Source organism: Theileria equi, chromosome 1 (assembly GCF_000342415.1).
Source record: "Theileria equi strain WA chromosome 1, complete sequence".
NCBI lineage: Eukaryota > Apicomplexa > Aconoidasida > Piroplasmida > Theileriidae > Theileria > Theileria equi.
Window position 1 is genome coordinate 1,198,687 of NC_021366.1, and position 13,875 is coordinate 1,212,561.

General features: G+C 43.4%; 7 protein-coding genes across 7 annotated transcripts; 5 read left to right on the forward strand and 2 right to left on the reverse strand.

Annotated features, from left to right (window-relative positions):
- Nucleotides 1-227: 227 nt before the first annotated feature.
- On the reverse strand, nt 228-1,571 carry BEWA_023480 (hypothetical protein; the record flags this gene model as incomplete). Its single annotated transcript, XM_004829108.1, has 1 exon — nt 228-1,571. One exon carries the CDS (start codon nt 1,569-1,571, stop codon nt 228-230), a length of 1,344 nt encoding a protein of 447 aa, XP_004829165.1.
- An 886-nt stretch (nt 1,572-2,457) lies between these two features.
- BEWA_023490 (hypothetical protein) lies at nt 2,458-3,084 on the forward strand (the record flags this gene model as incomplete). The annotated part of the gene is made up of 1 exon (XM_004829109.1): nt 2,458-3,084. One exon carries the CDS (start codon nt 2,458-2,460, stop codon nt 3,082-3,084), a length of 627 nt encoding a protein of 208 aa, XP_004829166.1.
- A 1,234-nt stretch (nt 3,085-4,318) lies between these two features.
- On the forward strand, nt 4,319-5,587 carry BEWA_023500 (hypothetical protein; the record flags this gene model as incomplete). The annotated part of the gene is made up of 1 exon (XM_004829110.1): nt 4,319-5,587. One exon carries the CDS (start codon nt 4,319-4,321, stop codon nt 5,585-5,587), a length of 1,269 nt encoding a protein of 422 aa, XP_004829167.1.
- A 904-nt stretch (nt 5,588-6,491) lies between these two features.
- BEWA_023510 (signal peptide-containing protein) lies at nt 6,492-7,966 on the forward strand (the record flags this gene model as incomplete). The annotated part of the gene is made up of 2 exons (XM_004829111.1): nt 6,492-7,767; nt 7,812-7,966. 2 exons carry the CDS (start codon nt 6,492-6,494, stop codon nt 7,964-7,966), a joined length of 1,431 nt encoding a protein of 476 aa, XP_004829168.1.
- Nucleotides 7,967-8,264: 298 nt separating this feature from the next.
- Nucleotides 8,265-10,282, reverse strand: BEWA_023520 (hypothetical protein; the record flags this gene model as incomplete). The annotated part of the gene is made up of 5 exons (XM_004829112.1): nt 8,265-8,542; nt 8,582-8,851; nt 8,896-9,428; nt 9,713-9,894; nt 10,005-10,282. 5 exons carry the CDS (start codon nt 10,280-10,282, stop codon nt 8,327-8,329), a joined length of 1,479 nt encoding a protein of 492 aa, XP_004829169.1. The 3' UTR covers nt 8,265-8,326.
- A 787-nt stretch (nt 10,283-11,069) lies between these two features.
- Nucleotides 11,070-12,016, forward strand: BEWA_023530 (hypothetical protein). Its single transcript, XM_004829113.1, has 2 exons — nt 11,070-11,206; nt 11,527-12,016. Exons 1-2 carry the CDS (start codon nt 11,132-11,134, stop codon nt 11,944-11,946), a joined length of 495 nt encoding a protein of 164 aa, XP_004829170.1. The 5' UTR covers nt 11,070-11,131; the 3' UTR covers nt 11,947-12,016.
- A 44-nt stretch (nt 12,017-12,060) lies between these two features.
- Nucleotides 12,061-13,745, forward strand: BEWA_023540 (NOL1/NOP2/sun RNA methylase family member protein; the record flags this gene model as incomplete). The annotated part of the gene is made up of 5 exons (XM_004829114.1): nt 12,061-12,400; nt 12,474-12,553; nt 12,625-12,907; nt 12,950-13,088; nt 13,124-13,745. The coding sequence occupies 5 exons, from the start codon at nt 12,061-12,063 to the stop codon at nt 13,743-13,745; spliced, it is 1,464 nt and encodes a 487-aa protein (XP_004829171.1).
- Nucleotides 13,746-13,875: the final 130 nt, after the last annotated feature.

Here is a 13,875-nt window from a genome sequence, read left to right on the forward strand (position 1 = left end):
TCTATAACAAGACGAGTAGTACTGTATACCAAGAGTTAAACTGAGAGACTCTAAATGAGCATCTAGAACCAAGTAGAAGCGATCATAAGTCTACCATTCCAGTACACCAACAAGAGAGAGTCCAGAGGGGAGTCTCTCTACCTCCTACCACAGGTAGGGAGAGTGTAGTACATTATATCCATAGGGAGTAGTCATGGGAATCAGGAGTACCTTTGGGGATCTTTCCATCATATTAGGCGTACCACAGGGTCAAAGAAATATTTGTACCAGACCCAGGCTCCAAGACCACCCAACCCTGTTCCACCGATTCCACTTCCAACAGATGATCCAACGATGGTGGTAGTGGATAACTCAGGGGGGACTGCGGTTTTAGATTGAGACAGAGCATTAATAAGAGCTTCAATAGTAGAAGAGGGAATAGTAAATTGATCTGTAGTCATGGGAGTGGCTCCAGGAACTGGACTAGTAGGTAGAATGTTCCGGTTTTCTACTACAACTTCATAAGGTAAAGGAGGAATGGGAAGAGCATCTGTTTCAGGTGAAGGAATAGGAGTTGCTTGATTACATTCTTTCAAGCCTGTAGATTCCTCCTTCTGTAGTTCATTCACAAGTCGGGACCAGTTATTGTCCTTACAGTTTGTGATACTTTCCGGTGTTGTATTCTCGCTTATATCAGAGAAATTTATCCACTCTTCATTGTTATCTTTACTACCGTTATTCTTGTACCAGCCTTTAACATTGGGTTCTCCATCAGAATCCACATATATAAGTTTTGGATCTGTACTGTCCTTAGAGTAAAAAGCATAAACTGTAACATTTACTGGCCGTTTTGTAGGTAAGTTAAGGTTAGGAATATTTATCTTCTTCCTTCGACTAGGAATACCATTTAAGTAGTACTCGATATCGGCAAGTTGGAAATCACCAGTATTAATCTCATGTTTATATGCTGTGGTATGACTTTTATTCTTATTCTCCTTACAGAAAATGGGTACAGGAGTGACGGTAATTTTTCCTTGGCCACTATGCTTGTGACAACAGTACCTCTTCCCTGCTGTGTAGGCGTCTTTTGTAAGGTTAATTGTAGCTGTGTTGTTGAGTGAACAGTTTAGGCCATCTAGTTTGGCCTCAAGGATTTCAGAATCGAGTTTGGATGGAGAAACAAGATACCATTGAGGATTATAACCACTCTTAGTATAATAGGCAGTTGGATTGCCAGTGGTGGTAACTCCTACTATGAAAACTTTAGTAGGTTTCCTACCGGGACCTACTTCATGCTTCCAGTAATAAGCAGAAACACTTTCTACATTAGAAACGTCTTTAACTCTCTTAACACTTATTACCACATCAGTGTCATCCTGAATTGCTTTTAGGTTGAATGTTTGTCCCCCAGTTTTCAGGGAATGTTTATACTTGTAGAAGTCTTGAGTAGAATATTTTCCAGGAGGGTTGGGAAATGGAGTTCTTTTTACGGTAATTTGCTTTCCACTAGTAGAATCTCTATAACTGGTATCTCCACCATTAGGTGACTTTTGTCTAAGCTGAATGATTACTCCTTGTTGATCCACCGTCATCGTTACTAGAGTTATCAGAGCAACTCCATCCTCCATAACTCACCATCCATTATAAGATGTATAATTGACTACGTTTAAAGCACTATCTCAATGCGATAATATAATAGATTAATTTCTCATTTTATATACCTCTCTCTTCCTCTTAATGTCTCAACTGGTGTAAGTAGAATGGTCAGTATGGATGAATGATGATAACTATGAAGAGTCTATGGATGAAGAGACAAGAAACAATACGCAATAGGCGTGACAAAGACTATAGGTCTAAACAAACAAAGGGTATGGGTTAAGTAGAGGGACCCTAGATTCTCTACATAGACTTATGCATATTAAGTTGAGGGTGACTGATGAAACATTGTTGTCAAGACAGACGTCAGTAACCATGGGAGTGTAGTAAAAGGAACTTAATGAGAGGATTGCAGGAATGGAGACTCTCTAGATGGAGGAGAATTAGTAGTTCTTCCTTCACTTATTCACCAAAAGTACCTTTACATAGAGAGGACACTTTAGACCATGGGAGGAAAAAATGGTAGTGGTACAGGTGTCTAACTCTAGCTTAAATACTGAAGATAAGGAAGAAGAGGAGTAACTAGGTCTATTTATAGGGTGGGTGCTTTAGTCTATTCCCAGTCTCTTCCCTCAACAATACCTATGAGTCTAGAAGATCTAACAATGTGAACATTGTTGTGACAGTCCATCTACCAGCATGAGAGTCTCAAGGTAGTAGTTGGTGATATGGAGGAATAAATGTCTACATGATGTTTTATTTATCCCCACTGTTCTTTGCATTCCTGGATTCTATTCTCACTACGCTCGCTATTACGCTTATAAATACTCTTTATTTACACTAGGACTCTGGTTGCTATTTGACCGATAAAGACTCTACAGGATGAAGGTTCTAACTGTTCTACTGACGGTATGTTTGGTAGGATTGTGTCACTGTGGAGGCGATGACAGTAAGGGGGCATTAAAGAGAGGAGTGGGTAGTCAACCTACTCCACTACCTCCACAAGGAGTTCAGGGTAAACAAGGAAATGCTCCAGCTGCCAAGGGGGAAACTCTACCTTCTCAGAAAGGCCCAGTACAGACAAATGGACAGTCGGCTGCTCAGCCTGGTCAAAAGGCAACTCCACCTACTCAACAAGGACAACCTGCTAAACCAGCGACTCCAGTTACTCAGTCGGCTGGACAAAGAGTTACTCTGGATCTTGCTCATCCTGACCGGTCCAAGGTATGTGTAGATGATCATTATAGTAATGGAGTAAAGACCAAGAAATACTCTCCAAAGGATGGTTATCATATATCTTCAGTTTTGGACGGCGCAAAAGAGGTTTGGAAGGGTGAATCTCATCAAAAGTTTCTATCTGCAACATTGTCATCCAAGGGAAAGTCATCAGTACTTTTAATTTCTACCAATGCTGGTATAAAACACTTTAAGAAGGATGGCAGTAGTTGGACTTCATCGAATGAGAAAGACTATGAAGAGAAACTAAGGGAAATGAGGTACACTGACTAACCAGTCTCCTACTTCCCTCTCTCAAGCTTTTTAATAGTGACTCCTTGTAGTTGTACCAAGTCATCCATATGGTCTATAATGCAATACCCACGGTATCTTCTTTATATTCCATAGGAGTGTGCATGTTTAATTAATGGTAGTCTCCTTACATACATAGACATAATGATGATAGACTGTAGACTCCTTATGAAACACTGTACATCTACACTCTCATTTTGAATGGCAACTAGTCAACACTAATCCCTACTGCCTAATCTGGTAGACATTTAACGCCTACCAATGCACTTGATAATGATGGTAAAATGAAAACCAGACAAGCAGCGGCTTTAGATTGGGAGAATGGGCAAAACCAGAGACTCGAACATTTAGACAGTTATCGACACACACACGAGAGTGGCATACAGTCTGACTCCACGGTAGAATCTCCCAAACAGACGCTAACATGAGGTTAGAGTGACCAAAAGTTCCCTTAAACTAGAAAAAGAGAGCAAGTCGGGATAATTATCACCACTTTCTCCATTTACAGACGACCTTTAAATCACCTCTATAATACGATTAGACACGGCGTTTATTGCACAAAAAATGGATCAGACACTGTTTGATTTATGTATTTTAGATTTCCTCGAGCATATATGGATGTTCTCCCAGAAACGGACTTTAATGTCACTCTTCCTGAGACCGGGCACTCGCAGATCAACTCGCCGGAGGAATGGTTTTTTGGGGGCATTACGACCGGAATATAGTCAAGCCAAACATTTTGCATAAAGGTGGAGTATAGCAGAGCATGAAAATGGAGAATAGATGGAGAATGCGCTCCCAAACTTTCAAACGGGGGAATGAACCGTTTTGACCCCGAAACAGCCAGAATAGCCCGGAAATCTTCATAATTGTAAACTATAACCTGAATGGAAGTGAGAGAATGAAAGATATGGAAAGCCTACGAGTATAACCACAGCCAACGCTCCGACGGGGGCCCAGGAAGAGCGCAATGCTCGTCCTCTCGCGCCGAAATTGGGGACTAGATCCATAGTATGCACATTGGAGAGTCACCTTGCCACCTTCCAGGGACCAAGAATAGTTCCTTCAAGTGCTGTAACCATAGACGTAAAGAGGAAGCATAATCCTCCCTCATTGCCCATTCCTGAGGCTCAACCTACGGCCCATTGCACCTCCTCCGTACATTCATCCCACCCAACGCTTATTCATACAGATAGGAACCATTTTAACACCGGGAATGCCTCTATTCTCGGCATCTTGTAGTCCTCCAAAAACGGTAGACATACGTCCATATTCTCTCGACACCACCGCACCTTCCAGTGCAACCACTCACATTGTCTTTGTTCCAGGGAGAAACGCATGCACTTTGTCCAAATTTTCTTCTCCACGCGTAGGCCTTCCGGACCCCACCTGTCTTCTACATGCCCTTGTTCCTTTTGTAAGATTCTTCCTCTTGATAGGCACTCGACACTTTTTTCGTGAAATACAAGAGCATCCGCTCCTTCGGCTCGCTTTAATGACTGAACTCACCTTCGACGTCTCAGCTCCTCCGGTCGCCGGGTACTACCTTCTCACCGGCGGCAGCGACGGCATCTACCTCTTTTTCAAGTTCTCTCCGAGGCCAGGATTCAGCGTGGTCAAGGTGACTCACGGGATCTCCACGCTCTGGGAGTCTGAGGATACACTGATCTCCGTCACCATCCACCGACTTGGCAACCTTCCCGTTGGACTTGCGATCCAGCTCTCTGACTCGGCGCTTTACTTCTGCTACGAGAACTTCTTCTGGCACCCGATAGGCGAGGAAGTATACAGGGAGAAGCTCCGCTTGGACATCCACAGGTGCAACTTTGGCAAGTTTGGTCTCGACCTCAGCAACGTTGATACTCAGGATGTGACCACCGTACCGGTCCACGACGGCACGTTCCTCACTACACTCTTTAAGCCGAAGCGCGGTAACATTCTCATTAGCGTCCGTGATGGTTCTCAGATCCTCTGGCAGGCCAAGGGGAATGGAGACAAATGCCTGCTTGCCTCGTCCCATGAAGTTGATCGGACACCTAAATTCGTACGGTTGGCACTCCTAGAGTCAAATCTCTTTGCGCAGAGGTTCTTTGAGAAGGTTGACAGAAGATGGGTCTCCATCAGTCTGCATGCCTACTTCGCCAAGAGAGCACCAAAGGACGCCCAGGTTACCACAGTTGACCTCTCGACCATTGAGCATTCACGCGTGTTCATGTTCAAGGGCGTTAACCTGGGACTTCCGTACGACGTCTTCTTCTCGAGCTTCCTCGGCAAGGTCGTCAAGATTATCGATAGTGGAGAGACCCTCTGGGAAGCCAAGGGAGGTGAAAAGGTCATTTACGCAGCCGTAGATCACGAAAAATCCCATGCCCATCTCACTCTTTTAAACTCTTACGGCTCCTCTGAACTGTGCTTTGAGAAAAGGAGTGGGACATGGGAAGCAGTCGAGGACATTCCAGGAAAGTTTAAGATTCTCACCCATTAGACAATGCATTTCTAATGACTGTCATCCACTAGACAGCTCACTGTCTGGTCAACATTCTCATACGGGTAATTCACTAGACCCCGTTAAGGATTCTAATTCACAACCCTTTATTCAAGATTCCAACTCACTAGGAAACTCACAATGCTTTATTAAGATTATCACAACTTGGTAATTCGATGATTTATTCAAGACCACCATACACTGGGTAACTCACTCTACCCTGGTCAGGACCCGTATGCTGGATGATTCACAATGCCCTGCCAAGACTCACACATTCGCTGGGCGACTCAGTGCCTTGTTCAACGCCCCCCGTGGGAACAGTTTTGTCTGCTGAGAAACTCTCGCAGTAATGTAGATTAGTGCAGAAACGCTTTGCTGATTTAATGCAGTTTCTTACATCTACACTCTAGTTATTTGTGAGGACAATGTGTAGGCAGTAGGAATGACTGCTGTGCAAGCATGTATGATGCGCTAGGATAGAGAACTATGAGAGGAATTAGCCTGGCGGCAGTAAAAGGAAGAAGAGCTGAGAATGAACCTTCCACATGCAAAGCGGAATCTTCATATGGAAAAGACAACGACTTTATGCATATAGAGAACATTTCATGCTTATAAACAGATCACCTGTTCCGTCTCTTTATATATAAAAGTCGTTATGGAAGTCATTGTGGAAACATATCCATGAGTTCACCGGGTAGACTTTTGCCATTCATCGTTCCCGCGTGACCCTGTCCGTTAACCCATGCTTGACACAAAATTCGCGATCTTTATGGCTAGAAAAGGTGAGGCATAAGCCTAAAATTGGTCTCTATATGGACTGTTCCTTTGAATTGTGCCTCCCATACCCCATCCACTAGGAAGGGTAACACATCCGTTATCCCATTTTAATTATGGCTGTTTGGGGATGAAAGTCCCCTTTGTGCTCTCACTAGCACTCCTAGTGAGACTGTCTAGCTGCACTGAGGTCGTCTTTGATGTTTCAAGCCCGGATCCTTCCCTGGCTAGAGACTATAACAGTACCGCAGATGGAGTAACTTATTACTCCTACTTTCCCAAGGGATTATTCTTCAGCAAGGTAGTAGATGCTAGAGTCACCATCTGGGAAGGTAAGGGAGAAGAGAGATGTACAATACCATTCCTAAGTGTTGAAGGTGACAAGAGCAGGCTCGTTCTTCATGTTTGGCCTAATAGCACAGAATCCAAGATGTTGTACTATGAGAAGGTATATGGAGAATGGAAGCTGGTAACTATAAGAGTTAAAGGTCTTCCAGAGTCAGAGGAACCAGTCTCTCCACAGGAACATGCAGCTGAACTTAACTTTGCCAACCTTGGATGTCCCTTGGGAGGATTCTCAGGTTCAGAAGCTAAGCCAAAGGTCACTCTCCCTCCCGTGAAACCTCATGATGATGAGGATGAGCTAGGAGAACTTGATGAGTATGTACCAGAGGCTAGAGTAGCAGAACCTGAGACTCCAGAAGTTTCTATAGAGGATTCCCAGCCAGAAAAAGAATCCGAGGCTCCAGTAGAGCCCACTATAGAACAAAAACTATTTACCCATGAAGATATTGTAGTTGAGGGGGTACCGAAAGTTTATGAATTTTCACCCAGTACTGAGACATCAAGAGAGGTTTCCGTTACAGAAGATTCGCATCCTGAGGAGCCTGTTCTGGCTGCTAAAGAATCTATCCATTTGGAGACTTTACCTTCTGACCATACAGAGGCTTCTGAGGATTCTTCTTTGGAACAATTAGAAGGAGAATCACCTGAAGTTCCTGCAAAACCAACTCCTACTAAAGAAGCATCTAAAGATAGCCCTAAAACTAGTGCAGATTCCTTTCAACTACCATCAAAAGCAACATTTCCAGACCCTGAAGAAGATGTAGGCCCCTTGGTGTCGAAGGTCGATACATCCCTCTTTAATGTCGTTGACTCTTTTGAAGATTATGTACCCGTTCTTGATCTTAAAGCCAAGGGAAATAAAGCCTTTAAAATCACGTTTGATGATAAGACGATATGGGAAGATCCTAACACACCATGCTCCTCAGCAGTACTGTACTTTGATGAAGATAGACCTACCCTTTTAATTGTTATTGTAAAGGATAAGAATGATAAGCTTAACAAGGTCTATAGATACCATGACGGTAAGCAGTGGAAGGATGGTACTAAGAGGGGTCACAATAGTAAGTTAAGAGCTCTAAAGAATAAGGTAAACTCGCACTCCCAGAAACAGAGCAAGTTGAGGAGATTTTTTTGCTGTTGTCTCTGTTGAATCCCCAGAGATCACAAATCCTGAGAATTAAACTACAAAAATCTGATAGTATTTCCAATCATGATTCATCCTTGTGGAATATGGTTGCTTGTTTCGTTGGTAAAAAGTAAGTACACTCAAACAGGAGTTAGGAAATCAAATCACAGAGACGTCCACTCCTAAATCAGTTAGAAACACACAGTCCAAAGTAGACCATAAATGCAGATATTTAATTTCAAATTTATCATTACCCAAAGAGGAATTTCTAATAACTCCGGCCGACAAATGGCGTAATTTCAACTAAATTTCAGAAACATACTGCATACTTGTATAGTTAGTTCATATTCACCATAGATGTAGATTTTGCTGTACCTTAAAAAGATGAACCAAGGCGCAATAAACACGAGTAGCTAGACAAATGTTGCAATCGATAGAAAATACCAATTATAACATTCAAGATACGATTAAAATCTAAAAGCACGTGATAAATATCAAGATATTACGATTTCCGTTTCATCTTCATTGCGATTGTCTATTCTATTACACACTTCATCAGAATCTATTTGGACAATTTCACACTCTGTAACTGTAACATAGACTTTATGTCTAGAGTTCTTTGATCTTGAAAATTTATTTATGACTGTTGGTGCATCAATAGTCCGTAATTCTGGAGCAGTGTCGCTTACCGATATTTCCTCAACAGACCCCTGCATAATGATTTTGTATATTTTATGAGAACACATTACCTTTAGGATTACAGTGAGTTTGTGATGAGGAAGAACAACTTGTGGTTTTATCAAGTAAACTTTATGCCTTGAAACTGCATTTATATTCTCTTGGCTGTCATCTAATTCCAAAAGTTTTAGGATAGATTCCGGATCCCCTACTGGATAAACATCAAGTATTGAGTTTATGGTAAATGATCTAGGATCCTTTTTATCGTCCAAGAGTCTTGATAGACCACTGCGTTGTCTTGCTATTGAAAAGCTATCCCTTTTGTCTAAACTCTCAGAGTCCTAGAGTTGGTATATATATATATATATCTATAAACTTAGCATACCTTTAAAATGAGATTAACAACGTCATCCATGGTGACAATTCCAACATGTGAGTACTCTGGGTCACCTTGTGCATCCACAACCTTTCTTACGGCAACAATATGCGTGTTGTCCTTTTTAAAATGCGATAAAACTGTAAGAATTCCAGAGTCTGAATCTACAGCATATGTCGGTTTACCAATAGCTTCCACTAAATTGGCAACTTTGTAGCTACTTCCGGCATCTATCATTAGTAGATCTTTGACATGCAGAAACCCAATGATACATTGGGAGCGTTTTTTATCCAGAATTGGAATTTTTGAAAAACCATACCTTGAAATATTTGCCACGGATGTCCCTGTAATTACAGCATCCGCATCAACTCCGAAAACTTCGGAGATTGGCGTCATTATAGACTCCACTGAGATTGTAGAAAGCTTCAAAATCCCCTTGAGCATTTTAGCTTCGTCATCACTTATCTCACACCCAAATTCTTGCTGAAGATCTACCAACGCAGTCCATTGCTGTCTGTTGTAGACGAGTTCACTTTGTCCACCTAAAGGATGCATATAATGGTGAACACGAATGCGAACGCCGTCGTTAGACGGAGTCCCGAAGAATGAGGGATGCGAACTATGGAGTAGTGAGCCGGAGCAACCACCAAAACTATTCGGAATAGTAGGATTAAGGTAATTGTACTTGTTCCACAGGATAGTATTTTGGAGCCCCTTAGGCTAAAGCATATGGTCGGATAGTCCCCTGTTCGCTATTCCATAGCTCACATCCCTCATTATTCGAGAGATATCCTCCTTACAGTCGGATACTGAGCATTCAACTAACCTACAATCATAGTTAGAGCCATTGATAGTGGCTTGGTGATTGGGAAGAGGAGGATCTTGAGTACCCTTGTAAAGTAGCTAAAGGTGGAGCAGAGCAGTAGCTGGTGCTTGAAAAAGACCGTCTGAGGCGTAATTTCACCAAATACCGTAATGATGATTGACGAAACCACGAATCCCCAAGTGCTGTACATTTATGTCTGTGCTTTAACAGCAGTCTCTGGATCATGCCATTCCGGCGGTGCTCCCGTCTACTGACTCACACGCTTGGCATTGCATAGTCTAGATAAACTTACAAGTCAAAGATATCTCCTACGAATAGAACCAGGGCAGCATTGACCATGGAGTTGCAAGTAATGAGGGTGACGAGTAGATGATTCGAGTCCTTTCTCAGAGGAAGGATCCTCTTTGCCCTCCTCTTGTTTATTACATCCTTGCTGGACTGCGGATCTGCCTGCGATAGTAGACGCAGCTGGAATAGATCAAGGGACGTGAATCCTATCGTCAACCCCGAAAATAACGCACTCAAAACCGAACATACGACAGTAGCCAAGATATTCACCCATTGTTGCATTTTATGCCTAGTGATTCGCAGCATAGGGTTTTCCTCGCAAGTACTGGGGTGTGTAGATGGACGAGCAGCTCTAGTGGCCGCGAAACGAGGCGTTAAGCGACAAAGGTACCTAGAATAGTGAAAGGATAGACCCGAAAGTGTACTTTGGAGGGTGAGTTTTTTTGGTGAGGGATTTTTACGCAACTGGATGACTACGTAGAGTGCTGGGATGCAATTCACGGATTCTATGGATAGACTAGAAAGGGATGGGGGATATGGATACATTATCTTTTGCAGATTCGACTATCTTGAGCGCGGCTACAATCCGTAGAACGTGACCCGAGGGAGCGTTGGCGCCATTCCCAGTACACAGTCGTCACTAGGGACTCCCATTTCGTCGTACCATAGACACCTCACGCATTCCCTTCTCTGGTACGCGTTACCACCGTTGGGTTGCGAGGAAATTTCCCCGGATCCTCATTCCACTTTTCTTCTCTCATTTCCACAGGTGCCCCTGGCCTCCACCCAGCTCATCAAATTTCCATAGACAAATTCGCTGATTTACGTCATAGATAGTCTGTGTGTGCCCATTTTCTGGTATACGGAACCCCTGGACTCTGTAGAGCTTCATTGTCACTTTCTGCTGTAAAAACTCACACAATCCCTTCAAAAACCGATAAAATTCTCCAGTGCACTCGATAAAAGAGTCATTTTGGCCTAAATTGACGCAAATTTGCATCATTATATGGGGAAGTGTGTATTGTCGTCTAAATGTGTATAAATAATCCCTGCAGGGTAGCCTAGGACTTTAAATTATTCTACAAAACTTTATACATTTGCACTCGACTCGGAGATTAAATTCGCAGGAAAATGGCTGATTGGGTACCAATTCTTAAGCAACTCGCCTTGGAGAATAACGCTTGCTACGGTGCTGGCATTGCAAACGTAAGTGCAGACTTTACATGACGCTCTCTGTGGCCTAATGGGCCCAGAAGAATGAGGGATGTGAGCTCAAGCGACTAACAAGAGCTCTATGGCTACCATCCAACCATCGGGAGGATGAGCGAATGGGCTACTATGGAGTATAGGAGCCTGTGTATCTCCAGAGGGATGAGTGAACGCCTCTGAATGGTGGTTATTCTACGACCATAGGCTTTAGCCGGAGGGGCTCCATGCACTTGATGGGCCCACACATTCACCTCTTCTAATCATACTGTCAACCGCCACATCCATCCATACATTTCAGAAAAACACAAAACATTTAGGGTGAGGACTGTGAGCTCTTTGTTGCCGCCGATTTGGACCATGAGGGATTGAATTGGGACAGTGTTTACAAGGATCCCTACGAGTTTGTCTGCAACGACGAGGCTGGTAATCCGATAACTCACAACATTGACGAAAAGTTTACCATTCAAGAGGTTTTTGAGAAAAAGTTTTCCACCAACGGCATCTTTTTGGGCGGTGAAAAGTATACTTTTGCCTCTCATGATGCTTCAGTCGAGGTTGGACAGCACTCCTTTGAGTGCATTTGCGCTGCAAAGAACAAGGGAGGCTGCCACTTGATCAAGACTCCCGGAGGTTACATCGTAATTGTCGTTTACGATGAAGGTAGAGGACAGGACAAGATCAGCTCCAGAATGGCTGCTTTTGCTCTCGCCGAGTACTTGGCAAACAATGGCATGTAAAGGTTTCCACTACATCACTGTACAATAGATGCCCGGCAGCCTCTAGCGCCGATTAACTTATGCTCTAGACGTCATTCATGCGATAGCCACGAATGTCTAGCGAGTTACGTGTGTATGGAGGAAGAAGGAGCCCTGCCCGCCATGTGGTTGACTTATAATAAATTCCGCAAGATGATGCACTTTGAAGCCGACGAGGTGGAAGACTTGGACGTTGCGTTTGACAGCGATGACTCGGAGGACATAGAAGCCCAGGGAATGGCCCCGGACGGCGACGCTGGCGAGAGAGAGGAGGCGGATACCGACGTAGACGTAGATATCGAGGATTTGGACGCTGAGGAGCTCAAAATTGAAGAATCTGATTTAAATTCAGTCAAAGATCGCATTGAATCCATTTGTGGAATCCTCTCCAAGTGGAGCGCCGTCACCAAGGCCCAAACTGTGACTAGAAAGCGAGGTATGACTTGCATTTTGATCAATTCCATTTATACTCAAATTTTGAGCCATAAAAACCTACAATATGCCCACAGAATCATTCGTTTCCGAGCTAAAACGCCTGGTATCGCTTTATTACGGTTATTCCGACGAACTTGCCGACTATTTCCTGAAGGTACGTCATCCATGACTCGCATATATGACGGAATATGCCAATGGACGATGCAGAAATATACGTTTGTACAGCTCTTTAACCCGGTGGAGGCCATTCAGTTTTTCGAGGCCAATGAGCAGCCACTGCCGCTTACAATCAGGACGAATACACTAAAAACAAGGAGGAAGGAACTGGCTGTCAGCCTGATCAATAGAGGAGCGAATGTGGATCCTACCGGCGACTGGACAAAGGAAGGTTTGGTGGTTCATTCCTCCAAGGTCCCGATTGGAGCTACACCAGAGTACCTTGCAGGACACTACATGCTCCAATCAGCCTCTTCCCTCATCCCAGTGCTCGCACTAGCCCCAAAAGAGGGTAGGTTTCCATTTATACATGGCATCCTTACAACTAATTTAGGAGAAAAGGTGCTGGACATTGCCGCAGCTCCCGGAGGAAAGACGACCCATATCGGCCAGATTATGAACAATACGGGTCTCATATATGCAAACGACTTTAATAAGGACCGTTGCAAGGCGTTGGTTGCCAATATTCACAGGTAACCTTTCGCATCTGTGCCCATTAAACGTTTAGGCTCGGAGTAACGAATACCATTGTGACAAATTATGATGGCACAAAGCTACTAAACGTCCTGCCTCCTTTGGACCGTGTACTATGTGACGCTCCGTGCTCAGGTTTGGGAGTAATTTCCAGAGACCCATCGGTAAAGGTCAAGAGGACCCTGAAAGACATTCAAGAAAATGCAGTGTTGCAAAAGCAGTTGTTATGCACTGCCATTGATTTGGTGAATAGTGCTTCCAAGACTGGCGGATGCATTGTGTACTCTACATGCAGTCTATCTGTTGAAGAAAATGAAGAAGTTGTGAATTACGCCCTGAGAATGAGAAATGTAAAGTTGGTTCCCTTAGGCTTGGACATTGGATCTCCAGCCTTTAGTAGATTTAGAGGAAGAAAGTTTCACCCTTCAATAGCTGCTCATGCTAGGCGTTTTTATCCTCACAAGCATAACCTTGATGGATTCTTTGTGGCAAAATTTGTAAAGTTGAGCAACAAGATTCCTATACGAGAAAAACGCTTTAGAGGATTCCCACAAGGCCAGAATGAGCCTCAGGAGGCTGTAGAGGAACCAAAACCTGAGACTTTTGAGAAGCCAAAGGACAAGAAACCAAAGGGGAATAAAAAGGCCAAGAAGTAGGTCTAATAAACGGTAATTTAATATCGCGTTTGTGTCAATGTAGGCATTTAAATTTGTAATTGTTCCGGTGCCAGTATGTTTTGCATGCAAATGTTTTCAGGTACTTGCAACTTGGATATGGACATACAAA